Source organism: Glandiceps talaboti, chromosome 4 (assembly GCF_964340395.1).
Source record: "Glandiceps talaboti chromosome 4, keGlaTala1.1, whole genome shotgun sequence".
Lineage (NCBI taxonomy): Eukaryota > Metazoa > Hemichordata > Enteropneusta > Spengelidae > Glandiceps > Glandiceps talaboti.
The window spans coordinates 11,780,602-11,796,793 of NC_135552.1; the positions used below are offsets into that span (position 1 = coordinate 11,780,602).

Genomic DNA, 16,192 nt, shown 5'->3' on the forward strand with positions numbered 1-16,192 from the left:
AAACTACTAATTTATATCACTGAGATAAAATAAAACAATGTTATGTTACTTTGACAAAGAGTAAAGTCCAAAATTAATTACATTTAAGATTTGTTTCCTTTAGAAATTCAAGCTCAATAAGATACATAATTATACACAGCATACTTACCAACACTTAAATCTTTGATGGGTGCTTGGTTGAGATAGTTGTTAGATACCTCAATGACTGAAATCAGATAAAAAAACAAGAGGAATGAAAGACAAGGTTGTTGGTTACAAAATACTGTATTACAGACTGTGTGTCAACCATGTAGTGACCTTGTCCTCAGTAGCACACACACAATGTAGTGCAGTGTTGGTTGGTGACTATAAAGAACATATCTGATAAACAGAATACCAGGTGATTTAAGTCAAACCAAGTGTTCTGTATATGACCTTTACACTACTTATTTAAATTACACACCTGTCTATATATTTCATTTACTGGAGACTATCAAGTTGTAAAATTGAAATATTTCTTTTTTAGTACCTTTGAGGAGGTCTACAGTATGATGGGGTGTGACATGTGAATGCAATACTACTATAAATTGATTGTCACTGTACAACTTATCATAAAAGTATCATGGCCTGGGATGAATATATGATAAACCGCTGATGAAGATTAATTTACTCCAGCCAGGGGGTGTGCTGTATACATGGAAATATACCAAAAAAAGGGTGAGGAGGTCGATCTTTTCAGTAAAAACTTGAGATCAGGATTGCTGTCGAATAATTGGTTCACAAACGGTCTCTTATCTCACACGAAGTACAAAAAAAATGAGTAAAAAATTAAAAATATATAAACGAATTTTTGAAATGGAGTATTTTAACATATTTATGATTGTGGTCTGTATTTAAAACTGATTGTAATTTCCATCATTTAATCGCCATATCGGACACACAGCGTACCGTGAATAATGGAAAGTTTACCTTGAGGCTTGATGATATATCGTAGGATGTTGACTCTCACTGATCCCTGGCTACCTGATACCTCAGAGTCACAGGCCACTATTAAACTTAGTAGTCAGAGAGGTAATGCCTACCTGCGACGTTAATAACTAAATTGTCTACATATGCTCGCAAAATATCTCGTGGAATCTAAAACCAGACTTCACAGGAAGAATCCTGTCTTAGTTAATAGTTTCCCCCGTTAATATCACCATGATCACGTTCAAGCAGAGCTCCGTTCATGACCGACGATCGACCCGACCTACTTCTGATTACGTAGCATAGCAAATGACCCAGTTTGTCAACATTTCATGTTTGGCATGTGGTGGCGCTGTCTAAATCCCCGTGGAAGCATGCAATCTCCAACAACAAATATTATATGGATATTATCGCTTCGCGTCCTTGAGATTGAGCACATACTGCAGTAACCGAGTTCCTTTCTTGACAAATATGATGTCCTACTAGATTACATGGGTCAATAGGTCAGTATGAAATACATCGAAGACGATTTGAATACGATTTGTATTATTAAATTGCCCATCTCAGCAATGTACAGGGATAGACCATGGATGTATTAGTGAGATTTATCATCAGTGGGGAGTTTTACCATGAGGGGAGATTTTTTACGGTAATACATTTCAACGAGACGGAGACACAAAAAAGCACTTGGAAATCATGTACATGATGTACGTGTCCACACGGTGCAGTGGTGGTAGTGTTAATGTTGGAGGCGGAGGTCATACTGCCAGACTGGTACTCTACTGCAGCAGTCTATTTTTAAAACACATATCTGAGACATACCTTGAATATTGATGTCAGATAGGGCCTGGTACATGTCAAAGTACGTATAGTGTGTTCACATCCATTTCATACATTGTTTATAGATATAGATTGTATGAATGGTAATTTAACATGAAAAAAGTTGAGTCTGTCTTTTCATGGATGTATTAGGAGATCTGTGAGAGACCAATATGTTGACCTTTTATCGGTAATACTATAATAATAGTATTAGTTACTGAAGTGTGTGGAGACTCTTGAGTTAATAAGACAATTCCCTTGCTTCTCCAATTAAGGAACTAGCAGAATTTATAGAGGGGGGCCTGAAGAGAAAGTTGGGGGATGAAAAAAAATGGGGGTGTCAGTGAAAATTCCGTTGGTCTGAAAGGGGGCCATGACATGATTTGAACCAAATTAAACCTCAGGAGTGGCTGTTCTTCGCCACAAACATGTCTTAAAAAATAACCCTATATTTCATTTTGAGGTCAGTGACTGCTTGAGAATGTGTTTGTGTATACCTACACAATTCTTGTATTGATTAATATAAGGGGGTGACAAGACAATTCTTGAGGGCAAGAAGGGGGAGTTATGGAAATCTTTTGGCCAAAATATTCAGGTCCCCCCTGCAAATTCTGCCTGTTCCCTTAGAAATACAACAAAAACTAACAGCTATTTGGGAAAAAATCATTTATGACCTATCCTCCAGAGCATTCTGAATATAGAGGGAACTCTACATCATTGTGAAAACAGACAAAAATCATGCTAATTGTTTTATTGATTCATTCACTCAGTGTTGTCATACTTGTCAATGAAAGCAGAGATGACTGAACCACTAACTAGTCATGCTAAGTTTTGTGATACTTACAGCATTAATGTTTATTTATAGATTATTGGTATAGTCCAATTAAGCTGCCCATAACTTTTTGAAATAATGATCATATTTCTGTGTTATGTTGCCATGACAGCTAGCTCCTTCGAGTGTGACCCCCCCCCCCCCCTGCAATTGGACATTCCTCAAGGACCAGTACAACACTACTAAACTCCTTATCATTGGAATAGTTATCAGGCATTGTAAGTTCAAAGGTCAGTGGACATTGGTCTGGAGTGCATAATACTGGTTGGTTTTGTGATACAAAAGTGTAACCTTCACTGAACAAACAACTACAGTTCTAAAGCTCTATCTAGTACTTCTCATTGGGTCTATTCAACATTGATGAGTGACAACAACTCACAGAATTGAACAAGGTAATTTTAATATATATATATATATACCACATTTTTAGGATTTTGGTTCTGCCTTTACATTGTAATTCCAATGAGTGACCTTGCTGTAATATCATTGCTACTGAGGTCATACATGCTGAGAGGGACTGTGTCATGGTCAAAACTTTAGCAAATATTCATTGGAAACTGTAAATTCTGATGGTTTCTTTAAAATTTCAGTAAATTTTATAGTCTGGAGTCAAGTCATATGTGGAGATTTGGTTATTGCCTCTTCCCACGACAATGAAGAGGCAATAAACAATGCGGCCAAAAACCTTCCACATGACTTGATTCTTCAACCTAAGCCCCCCTACTATTAGTATTACATTAGTTTTCTGTGTACAGTTAATTAACTTTTAGGTATACTTTTAATATTTTTATCTCAGTCCTGCATTAGGCTTTTATGACTCATTTTTTATATTTTCTATATCTGATGAAATTCACAGAAGACGTTTTAAGTCATGGCAAGTATGGCAAGTGTGAGGGAGAAAACATACCAATACCAGGATACTCTTTCACCACTACCAGTTCCCCCATTACAGCAATCACTGGACAAGTATTTAGAATCTGGTAAATTATGATTTGAATAACTCTGCATATATTTCAGATAACTCTGAGTTGTTGTTTTTTTTGTCTAATGGGTAAAATTATTGAAGGATATTCTCTGAGATATTATATGCAAGTTTTTCATCAAATAATCAATTGTTATCATAAAAATAATCTCAATGGATACTTTCTCATTGCTACAAAAATGTGATTTATACGGTAACCATAGTGACTGTTTGAGGCAGGCAGTATACCCCATATTGTTAGACAATTTGCAATATCACCACCAGAGCAATATATAAATAACAGCTAGCTAGACTAATTTGAAGTGTGTGTAGCCTTTACTTGTCAGGTAGGGGTGCCACTCCTAGGTATTACATTCAAAGTACATGTATAGCAGCTAGTTAAACATTGTCAGGCAGGGGTGCCACTCCTAGGTATTACATTCAATATACATGTATAACAGCTAGCTATACTAATTTGAAGTTTGGAGCCTTTAAATGTCAGGCAGGGGGTGTCACTCTTAAGTATTACATGCAACATATTTTGTGTACACATAGACTTTATCTGAATACTTGACAATGGCATAGGCTGAATATCAATATTCAAATACTAACAGTGGTAATTTGAAGAGCATTTTATTTATGAGGTATATTTAGTTTATAAATATATTAATTTATGGTAGTTTTATTGTCAAACCAATGAGGTATGTGAATAAATATGTTGAAGTCTGTTATATATGGTGTCAGTCAGTACACTATAGTCACATACTGGTATATGTGATAAAGTTTATCAAAGTCTATTTATTTAGTAGATCTGTTTTATTTAGTAGATCTGTTACATCTAGGGTTAAGTATTTTCTCTCCATATCCAATATCTGAATTTAAAAAAAAATAGTGTCATATTCTAACATATGCCACACAGTTTTATTCTCTCTCCCTCCCTCCCCCCCCCCCCCTCTCTCTCTCTCTCTCTCTCTCTCTCTCTCTCTCTCTCTCTCTCTCTCTCTCTCTCTCTCTCTCTCTCTCTCTCTCTCTCTCTCTCTCTCTCTCTCTCTCTCTCTCTCTCTCTCTCTCTCTCTCTCTCTCTCCCCTCCCCCAAGGGTTATTTCTTTGTATGCAAAAACTACAAGTTGAGCAAAAAGTTATATACTATTGATAACATGCACATTTCGTTGACTGATTTGTCATACTACATATATCTTTTATCTGGTATGGACTGAAGTCCTATATGATACCTTGATTTTGACATTGATCTAGAGTCATAGCCAATGTCATATGAAGCCTTGATCAATATGAGTGGAGTCAGGGATTATTGATTAATTTTATTAAATCCTGATTATTGAGTGAGAAAAACAACAGTGCAAATCACTGACCATATGATTGTAACTGTTATTATTAACACACAAGCTGTTCAGAATGACAAATTCCATAGTTACAACTGACCACTAGGTGGCAGTATGATCTGTCTTGCTTGACAATCAGAATGACAAATTCCATATTTACAACTGACCACTAGGGGGCAGTATGATTAGCCAAATTCTTGTCTGTTTGTATTTTTCTTCTCTCAGTGACATTTCATTTTATTGCTTCTTCTAGTCAAACCTTTTGTAACTGAAGATGAATACAAACATACAGAGCAAATTGTCAGAGATTTTGGGAATGGAGTTGGTAGAGAATTACAAGCAAAGTTAGAAGAGAGAGGCAGAACTCACAGAAACTGGGTGAGTGTCAACTGTATTCGGGAGTTTATTAACTTTCATTTCATGTACATGCACTCATAACAATTTTGTACAATAAACTGTTTTCAGAATTTCTTCAAATTCAAAAATGTTTAATGGTTTTTCATAGTTGGTTGGAAAGCAGTTTCCATCATTTCTCCATATTATTTATTAGTTTGAATAAAAGAAACTAATGAAAGTGAAGTGAAAAAAACAAAAACAAAAACTCTTTACATATCCTGAAACACATTCAGCAGGTCAGTTTAAACATAAATAATATTAAGTTCTTACTAGAAAATGTTTTGCCTGTTCAGGTCGACAGGCTTTGTCAAACTGACAAAATCTGTCTACCTTAACAGGCAAAATGTTACTTGTAAGTAATAAGAACATTTGGTCAGGGAACAAGAACTTATTTTTATTACAAAATCTCTTAAAGTTTACACAAAGAGCAAACTGTCTTTAAAAGTTTGTTATATGTGTATACTCGGTACTTTCTCTAAGTCCAACATTGAAGCTTTACCTCACAAAACTGGACTGTTTGATATATGAATGGTTATCAAATGTCTTGTGATCACTTGAATGGATATCATGCCTTGTAAGAAAATTTAATTATGATTGAAATCTTAGGATATGTGTTCAAAATGATTAGAATTAATTAGTATATTGTAATATGAAATTCACATTTTGATCAGACTAGAATATAGTCATTTCAATATTCTATGCAATTGACAATGACACAGACTGACAAACAAATGCATACATTCATGTACATATAACACAGGCAGTTTCTGTAGCTACGTTTGCCATTTTGATATACTCAATTACTTTGCTTTGGTTGAAAACAAAACTAAAGCGAGAGTAAGATTCTACACAAACACATACATACATACATACATACATACATACATACGTACATACGTACGTAGGTACGTAGGTATGTACGTACGTACGTACGTACGTACGTACCTACATGTTGTACATACATACATACATACATACATACATACATACATACATACATACATACATACTTGAGTACAGTTTCAATAATTACAACTAATTAATAATGTAATATGATAATTGCAAATACCCAATATCCATTAATTTCCATATTTGGTACAACCAGCTAGAGGAATGGTGGGATGAGCTTGCTTACTTATCAGGACGAGACTCTATAGCTGTTAGTGTTAACTATGGTGGACCATATCCATTCCATGAAGATATCTGGCCTCCCAAGTATGGAACTCAGTTGGAAAGAATGGCATTATTTCTGTGGACATATGCTAAGACATGGATTATGTTCAGGAGGTGAGACTTGTTAATTTGTAAAACCACATGTCCTGTTTGAGGAAACAACAGAATAGTGACTGCAGATAGAGAGAATATTTCTGCCAGTTCATGATATAGGCAGATTGATGTATCAGAGATAATTGCACCCACAGTAGGGTGGTGTCTCTGTTAGCAAGTTTTCCTCAAGTGGCGACACATTAAACCTCAGTCAGTATTAACAGCATCTTGATTTACAAGATGTTATACAGGCATAACTAAAATACCACTTTTATCCCCTTGTGTAATCTACAACAAGCAATAATAGTAGTTCTAGTTTGAGTTTATCTTGATAACGCTGATAACACATTTTCCATAGTAATAATGTTTACACATCTTCTTTTATACAGGGAAGAACTGCCAGTAGATAAGGCCAAAGCTCTTGGCAACAAACCAGTGTGTATGAACCAGTATCGTAATCTCTTCAATGTGTGTAGAATACCTGGTGTTACAAAGGATACACTGGTCAAAGCTTTCAAGACTGGTAATATTATTATTATGTCTTTTCTAGGTGAATCTGTCCGTGACTTTAATTTGGTGGAGATCTTTTTATCTCAGATCTTCCTGAGTCTAAAAGTTTGATTAAAACCAAATAGATGAATTCTCGCTACCTGCAATACAATTCTACACATCACTGTGTAGTCAAATGGAATGAAGTCGCGCGACAACGCGTTCTAATGTCGACAACTACACTTCCGGTCAGCTATGCTAATACACAGGAATGTTTCTTTCCCATTTTCAGTTGTAGACATCTCTTGTAATTTTGCTCTGGAAAGATACTGTGCATATTTAAATTTCCCACCTCCATAATTATATGAGCTTAAAACTTGCGTTTATCTTATTTGTTACAAATTAAACTGTTTGGAAGAAACATTTACGTGTATTGACATTGGCGACCAGAAGTGTAGGTGTCGACAAATGCAAGCGCGGTCGCGAGACTGCATTCCATTTGACTCCTTAGCGATGCATAGAATTGTATTGCAGATAGCGAGAATTGAAGGTGATGGGGGTTGGGATGGAGCAAGACAGGTAAAAATACTGATAATAGGGTCTTCTTTTTAACAACAAGAATATGTCTGGGCTAGCTGTTTGTTTATACATGAAGTCTAGCAAATGTTGAATTCCAGGATTATCGACATCAAAGTTTAGCATGATGGTAAAGGGTCTGTTATATAATGATATTACATAATCATTTTGCATACCATATTTTTCTGAAAGTTATTAGGAAACAGTATTACACCAATCAGGTCAGTTATTCCCAAGTTTTGATTGTCTTGATATATGTAATTGTATAACACAAATTTTACAGAGAGATTTTATGATTTCATTCTCACTACAGAATCTGAGGGACCATGTCCTTCTCATGTGATCATATTCAGAAATGGTCATATGTTCAGTCTGGATATTATTGATGAGAATGGGGAACCAGTTACTGCACCTGAAATCCAGAAGTAAGTTTTGAACATTTTGCACTGCTAGATTCTTGCAATGTACAGAAAGATTATAGATACTGCTTTAATAGACAGAACCATCAAAGTTCATCAAAACTATGATGTAACTGTGGCCATAGACCCTCCAACTTTGAGGGTCTATGCTGTGGCTTACAAAAAGCAATAACATTACAATGGTATATTCATTTCTGGAATGTCTACAGAATATGAAGTAGTAAAGAACATTCTTAATGATAATATTTTTCACAAAGGGTTCAAATATTGAGTGCCTCTTTTGAGTTGCTCTTAATTGCTCATAAGCATATATCTTTTGATGCAGCTGTGAAAGTGAAGTACATTTGAACATTTTAAAAACACTAACAATGTTAACATCACGACACAGAATCAGCTATTAATGGTTGTAAATTACGTTGTTCTAAGCATGTAATGATATATACCTGTATATGTATATTCATTTTAGTATTTTTGTGTTTCCATTCAGTCAACTAGCTTACATCAAGTCCAAGTGTGAAGGACAACCAGCTGCTCCTGGAATTGGTGCACTCACAGCTTTAGACAGAACAACATGGGCAGAGGTATGTAGTTTGATCACTAGAAATATTTATGTTATCCATCCACAGGAATAATAAAAATTAACAATATAGGATTTGAGAATTAAGTATGATTATGATATCATACCATAAAGCATGAAAATTAGAAAGCTATAATTTTCAAGTGTAAAATTTTGGAATTTAAAGAAAGACACAAATTTGAACTTGGATGTTGAATGATGTATATAAAGTTTATAATGTATGTAATTTTAATGTCTTAACTTCAGTGGAAATAGTGACTTAACAGCTGTTGTATTATTTCTGGGACTCAAGATGGACACAATTCTATGTCTAAAATTGAAATGATACAGCCTCCTGGATCTGGTTTAGTTAGTCATACAGAATCCTACAATGTTGATCCTCATGTGGGCTAGAAAATTTACAAACCATGCTATCTGTAAAATGTGAATGTAGGTATTTGAATGCATCCGGTATATCCCAAATATTACTGATGTCCCACTTTGACACCCTTCTTTTCTGTCCTATTGTATACATGACACAGACAAGACAACATCTGATTGAAATTGACCCTGATAATAGGAAAGGACTGCATGCCATAGAAACCAGTATTATATGTATGGTGATGGATATGGACAGTTCACCAACAACGATGGAACAGGTAGAAATATTTACTGTTTTAGTTGACTTATGACCTTCCAACTATTAATGTACTAAAAACAGTAAACTTACAATGATATAGTCACACCAATTGTGGTAAATACATTATTTGGGGTAAGGATGCCAGAACTGTCTTTATGTTGTGAAGGATCTAATAGTATATAGTGTAAACTATAGAGCCTCACCTCAGTCATCCTGAATGGGAGTGTACTGGTAAAATCTTATTTACATTTTGTAAACAGTATATTGACATGTGTGCATGTATAAACACTACCAGTGGAAGTCATTGTGGTTTTCCTATTTTTCAAAAAATGAAATGAAGATGTACAGTTAAATTTTGTTTTGAAATACAAATTATTTTCACCAAATCATCTAAATACAAAATGTTATATTTTGTTTACATCCTATATGCTTTCTTTTCCTTCAGTCTAAACTCTATATCACAAATTTGTTCTTCAATGAGTCAATACCACATTGCACAAATTCCCTTTCCCCTGCTCTTTCCACCTTACTTCTCACCATCTTGTTTTTCACCATCTCTTTTAACCATTCTTAATTTCATCTTGATTTCTTCATTCCCCTTACACTTTTTTTGCTATATCTTCCTTTACAGATAGGCAGCTTACCAATGATAGGTGCTGATATATACAACCGTTGGTTTGATAAGGGTACATGTGTAATGGTCTTTTCCAATGGAACAGTTGGAGCTGACTGTGATGTAAGTATACATGACAGAAAGTTTTCAATGCAAAATTTTTAAAGGACATTGTACAGGTAGTTTTGTGTGTACTATATATGTACAAGTGTATAAGTGATGATTGGAAAGTGTTCAATATTTACTGCAATAATCAGATAATAATTAAAGTTCTTTAGCAATACTGGAAAGGTAAAATCTAAGTTTCACCAATACTTCGTGTCAGATTATTATTGAATATCACAGTTTACTTTGCTTTATTCAGTTATTGAGTGCTAGGTACTTGGTCATCATTCTACCATTTAGTATCAGTACCAGAGATGAAAAAAAATTATAGTGTTTGACATGGTTTGTCATTTTTCCTTATGGTTAAGACAATCTGTAAGAGTCCTGAACTTAGACATCACTCCTAGAATAGAACTGGAAAACTGTCAGTGGAATAGTGAACATCATTTCAGAGCGAAAAACCCCCAATAGAACTTGAGTTGATGGATGTTTTATCTTTTTGATATTCAAGCATGCTCCAGCTGATGCCATATCAGCAGTAATGACAGTTTTTGAAATGCATAATATTCTGAAGAAGATAAATGGTAAATGGCAGGTAAGTCTCAGATATTCACCAGGATTGTACACATAGGTCTTGAAATCTTAGAGATAGAATTTCTTGTCTTACTATAACCATCAATTTTATTTCATCTTGAATGTGAAACCTGAAATTTACCAAAAATGACTGCAGTTCATTGAGAGATTCTTCAGCAGAAGTGTAAACAAAACAGTTACAAACATAAACAAATGAATGCATGCATGCACTCACACACACACACACACACTCTCTCTCTCTCTCTCTCTCTCTCTCTCTCTCTCTCTCTCTCTCTCTCTCTCTCTCTCTCTCTCTCTCTCTTTTGCTGTTCATGGTTTTTTATTACTTTATATTAATTCATGTTCAATGATTTTGATTCAACAATATATAATTCATTTCAAAACTAAGGGTGGACCACCTCCGAAGAGGAACTTGCCTTTACCAGAAGAACTGAAATTTTCTGTGGATGAGAAAATCAAAAGTGGCATTAAGGATGCAGCTGAACAGTACCTTGAAAAGGTGAGATAGATGATGTAGTCAAATTAGTCGGCCTACATGCTAAAATAACTACTGTAAACTTTCACCAGTGTGCTCTTTATTAAAACCCAGTTTGATGCACCACTTGATACTCACATTAATATTACTTTTGACCCACCAGAATTTGGTGTTCCTTTATCTTTAATAATATGCGGCAACTCACATAAAAAAAAAATATTTTTTTAATTATTTTGACTCTCAATAAATTTTGACTTGTATAAGGGGGCATACTGAATTCCATCCATATCATTATTGTTTTTCATTCTGTTTTGCTGTTTTTTTTCTGCTAAAATATCACAATAGCTCCAGAGCAGAGCACATGGTACTTTAGTGCAAAATTACTGTACATACATTAATTCCTAAATCAGTATAGCAGGTTTAGTGAAAAGTCTATTTCTCTTTTCAGAAAAAATTAATTCACTTGAAAATGTGCTATTCCACAATATGTTATTACACAGTTTCCAGTATGTATAGGAAAACATATCAAAACCAAATTGCATCTTTTCTACAGAAGAGGTTAGAAGTCCTGTAATAGCTTTATATGTCAATATGTTGTGTCCATCTTAGTATGCAGAAAGCTGGCTTGCCAGAGTTGTATCTTAGCAACAAGTGGTCAACCTTGATGATGTTGTCTTTTGTTCCAGGCAAAGAATTTGCAGATTGTCTTTAGATCATTCCAGACGTATGGGAAAAAGACCATACGTACATTCCAGGTCCATCCAGACACTTTCCTCCAGCAAGTACTTCAACTATCCTACTACAAACTGCATCGCAAGTAAGTACATTGTATTATGATAAGTACCACTGATTATTTTCACTGCAGTTCAATACTAAAACCATTTCCTATGTCACAGACACGTATATGCAAATAAGTGTGCATGCATTCCATGATGTATACAGAATCATGTTAATGCACATTATATTGTTTATGAAATTTCTTGTTTTAGTTCAATATATATGATTTATCATAATATGATAGCACTGAACCCCATGATGCATAAGTGCCAATATGGATACTAAGGATATTTGCACTGGTTGTACTGGCAGTTCCATGTCTCCTCTCACTGCACTCATGAAAGTACAGCTCCTGAGATAGCACACTCATGCAAGTGCAATGTACCCCCTGAATTCACCACACCACACAGGCACTCGCTCACATGTCCTGAATACATAATTTGAACACTAAATATCTCATGGTCTGTCCACAATGAACATTGTACAGAAACAGCTATACCCTGGTGAGAATTGAATCTAGTGTCAATTTTTGATATCTCTGTTTGTAAGAAAAGTAAATTTGTCACATACATCTGAGGAGTAATTGCTTTAATGCAGATAAGGACACAATCCAGTGAAAAGAGAATATCCTCATAGGCAAATTAAACGTTTTTTACCATAATTTAAGCCAATTCCTGATTTGGTTGTTACCAAGGGAACTAGAACTATAAACTTATGTAAAAGCTTCCACAGACTTGTTTAAAGATGGCTCTAAAAGACTAGATTACAAAAGTTGGTCAGAATTCCAGATTAACATATCATATGCACCAAGCTTTATTTATTTAGTATAACATATCCAGTAGAATGAATGAATGAATGAACGAATGAATGAATCTTTATTTACCTACAAATCAAAGAACACCAGATCGAAATTTCTTTGGACAAGTATTTATACACTTTAAAATAGTAGGAGACAAAGCTAGAAAATAGTCATAAACTAATCAGCTTGTAGGGTCTAGTAACAATAATTGTCTAGACACGGAAATTGAAACGTTTATACTACGTCATTAATATTGCTAATACTACACAGTTTAACTTACACAGAATAAATTAGTCTAGTCTAGTCTAGCCATACAGATAGCATAAAGTATCCTAACATGCAGTGAATTAGAATACAACTTGCAAGGTGAAGTGTATTTGCTTGGTAATGTTATCAGTTAGAACTTTGGTCAATCTTACTTCACAGACCTGCTCCCACCTATGAGACTGGTACCACTAGACAGTTTTACCATGGAAGAACAGAGACAGTGAGGGCATGTACTGTGGAATCTCTTGAATGGTGCAAAGCAATGGTAGATGAGAAATGCACGGTAGGATGCTGATACATTTCATTGCTTCCACTACTGAGCACATAGTGCTTATAAATGCATAATACACACATGTTTATACATGGTTTAAAAAAGTGACGACATCGTAGGGACATGATGCAGCACTAATCATAATGTTTTAGCCAGAATTTGTCTTTTCCCCACATGAAAGTTGCAAGTTTGCTACAGGCTTGTACAAGCTTGCAACAAGCATGTAGACAGCTTGTAGGGGCTAGTTGCACATTCAGCAGAACTTTGAACTTGTAACTTTACTAAGTAGTGGATACTGGTGCTTTATAACTGACTTGATTGATTGATTGATTGATTGATTGATTGATTGATTGATTGATTGATTGATTGATTGATACTCCTTCATGACAGTTGTATTTGTTTTGAAATTGTCTTTTGTTTTATTTTTTAGGTGACCAGGAAAATAGAATTGTTCCATAGATCAGTGGATAAACACAATCAGTTGATGTTGGATGCGGTACAGGGCCAGGGTTGTGATAGACATCTACTTGGTCTACAGATCTTGGCAGCTTATAGTGGAAATCCTATGCCAGAAATATTCACAGATCAGGCATGGACTAAGAGGTGAAGAGTCTCTATAACATGTTTCATGCAACAAGAAAGTATTTCATTATCATTTATCATTATCATCATAGTCCTTGTCATCATCATCATCGTTATTATCATTATTTACATCTTTCTCATCATTTTCACTGATATTCTTATTTTCATCACTAACTACATGTACATGTATCATCATGAGCTTAACCTCATAAACATCTATTTCTTATCAATGTTAACAGAAATCACAATAAGAATGCTCAGAGATTGTACATTCTCTTTTCATAACTGTATACATATGGTCAAAGTCATACTTGTATCAAGTAATTATGGTCATATTACATGTCACAAAGAGATATTTGTCCTATAAATTTACATCAAATGTTTATGTTTTTATCAATAATGTGAATAAATATGATGATGAGAGTTTCTCTCAGACAACTACCGTTGTTCATTAATAACAAGATAATGAATTAATGTGCAAGAAGATGACACTGTTTTCTCTCAGAAAATCAGTTATTCATGAATAACAATTGCAAGAACACTGGAATGATTTCCTTCCATGTGTTTTTTTCCTGAAGTGGTGGAAATGGAAACTTTGTATTGTCTACCAGTCTGATTGGCTATACTCAATGTACTGGTGGTTTTGCTCCTATGCTCCCCAATGGTTATGGTATAACTTATAACGTTCTTAATGAAAGGTAAGATGATGTTATGGCAATGTACTTTCAAATTGGTTTATTTATATCCACCTTTTAAACAAATTTACACAAATGTACCGTAATTTTGATAAAGTCACAATGATATATCTTCTGTGAGTAGGTGTTGTGGTGTGGGGTTATTTTCAGAGTTATATATGTAACAAAGCGTATTTGAATTATGTACAGACTTTTTCATGTTGTCAAAGTTTGAATTCAGCTTTACAACAGGATTTCATTCATTAGTACATCCGTTATCAAGACCACACAGTCATCTTTCTCTTTTCGTATGATTGATTTCACAATAAGCATAGCATAACAATCCAGAGACCTTTGGAGATCAAAGATCTACATTGTATTTTTGTAAAACGAATACATTGTTTGACAGTCAAGTTTCTTGTCCAAATTTATATGATCACAGCTCTTTTATCAACTTTTTATTCATTACCACATCAGAAATCAAGGTCAATCAATCATCTTTCTGTTTCCATAGGATTGGTTTCACAATAACAGCATGGAATGACCATCCAGACACGGATGCACTGACGATGTATAGTACACTGGTGGATACTATGAATGAAATGAGAGCTTTACTGACCAATTCAAAACTATAGATGACAGCTATATCATACCATGCACAAGCCAAGAAACTGTCATTGAACCAAAAATATGGATAATATACCCTGGTCATTACACACCATGACAACCTGTGTCTACATCACTGGTTCAGCAATGATTGTCCAAATCACAATCATTTTATATATTTTTCATGAATTATGCTTGAAAAGGTACAATTATATTATTCCCCAATATCTCTCTTCATTCAGCCAGAATATACTCATGACCTAAGGGTTGTCACTACTTGTCTAGCGACTTGTACTGATAAAGGCCCCTCAGGTCACTCATATTTTCCTTGGCTGAACGGAGAAAAAATATTGGGAATAACATCTAAATATACCAGAAGACAATGCAAAGTTTTTAGATTTTACCTCAATTTTTTAAAGTGTAAAGTTTGACACTAAGTGTATTAGAAAGAAGAGTTACTTTATCGTTTTTACAAGTTTTTTGTAAAATAATATCACACTTCAATATTAAGTCAAATACAGATATTTGTTTAATTCTGAAACTCTTTGATATTGCTTTTTATTTTCAAGAGAATGTGGATTGTAAGACTGGCTTTTAATTTTCATTTAGCTAGAATCATTGGTACTTGGCTAGAATCATTGGTACTTGGCTAGAATCATTGGTACTTAGCTAGAATCATTGGTACTTAGCTAGAATCAGTGGTACTTAGCTAGAATCAGAGGTACTTAGCTAGAATCAGAGGTACTTAGCTAGAATCATTGGTACTTAGCTAGAATCATTGGTACTTAGCTAGAATCATTGGAGTTTGCCGAAATTAGAATTGATTGTGACATTGAGTTTATATTAGATAGAAATACAGTTAAAATTATGTAGTCAAACTCCTAGAATTTATTGTCTTAAATGTGGGCCTTGGTGTTTTTTCCTTCCGTAGCTGCTATGTTTAATGTTTAACAAAACAATGCAATGTGTGCCGAGTTTTTTAAAGAGTTTCCATTTCCATCAGTGAGTGGCAGTCATTGATCACAATGCAATATATGCACAAAAATGCAAAATTAAATAATTCCACAAACTTTAAAAAAGTGGCTTTTGAATCTGATATTCAAGTGTTGTATTTATTCTTGTGTGTGTGTGTGTGTGTGTGTGTGTCTGTCTGTCTGTCTGTCTGTCTGTCTGTCTGTCTGTCTGTCAAA

At 34.5% G+C, this 16,192-nt stretch overlaps 1 protein-coding gene across 1 annotated transcript; it reads left to right on the top strand.

The window, feature by feature from the left end:
• The first annotated feature begins 2,875 nt into the window (after nt 1-2,875).
• Nucleotides 2,876-16,063, top strand: LOC144434007 (peroxisomal carnitine O-octanoyltransferase-like). The gene is made up of 16 exons (XM_078122444.1): nt 2,876-2,988; nt 3,453-3,576; nt 5,151-5,275; nt 6,399-6,580; nt 6,949-7,082; nt 7,938-8,049; nt 8,531-8,624; nt 9,142-9,258; nt 9,871-9,975; nt 10,469-10,552; nt 10,940-11,050; nt 11,713-11,843; nt 13,029-13,152; nt 13,571-13,743; nt 14,301-14,420; nt 14,911-16,063. Exons 2-16 carry the CDS (start codon nt 3,468-3,470, stop codon nt 15,029-15,031), a joined length of 1,842 nt encoding a protein of 613 aa, XP_077978570.1. The 5' UTR covers nt 2,876-2,988; nt 3,453-3,467; the 3' UTR covers nt 15,032-16,063.
• Nucleotides 16,064-16,192: the final 129 nt, after the last annotated feature.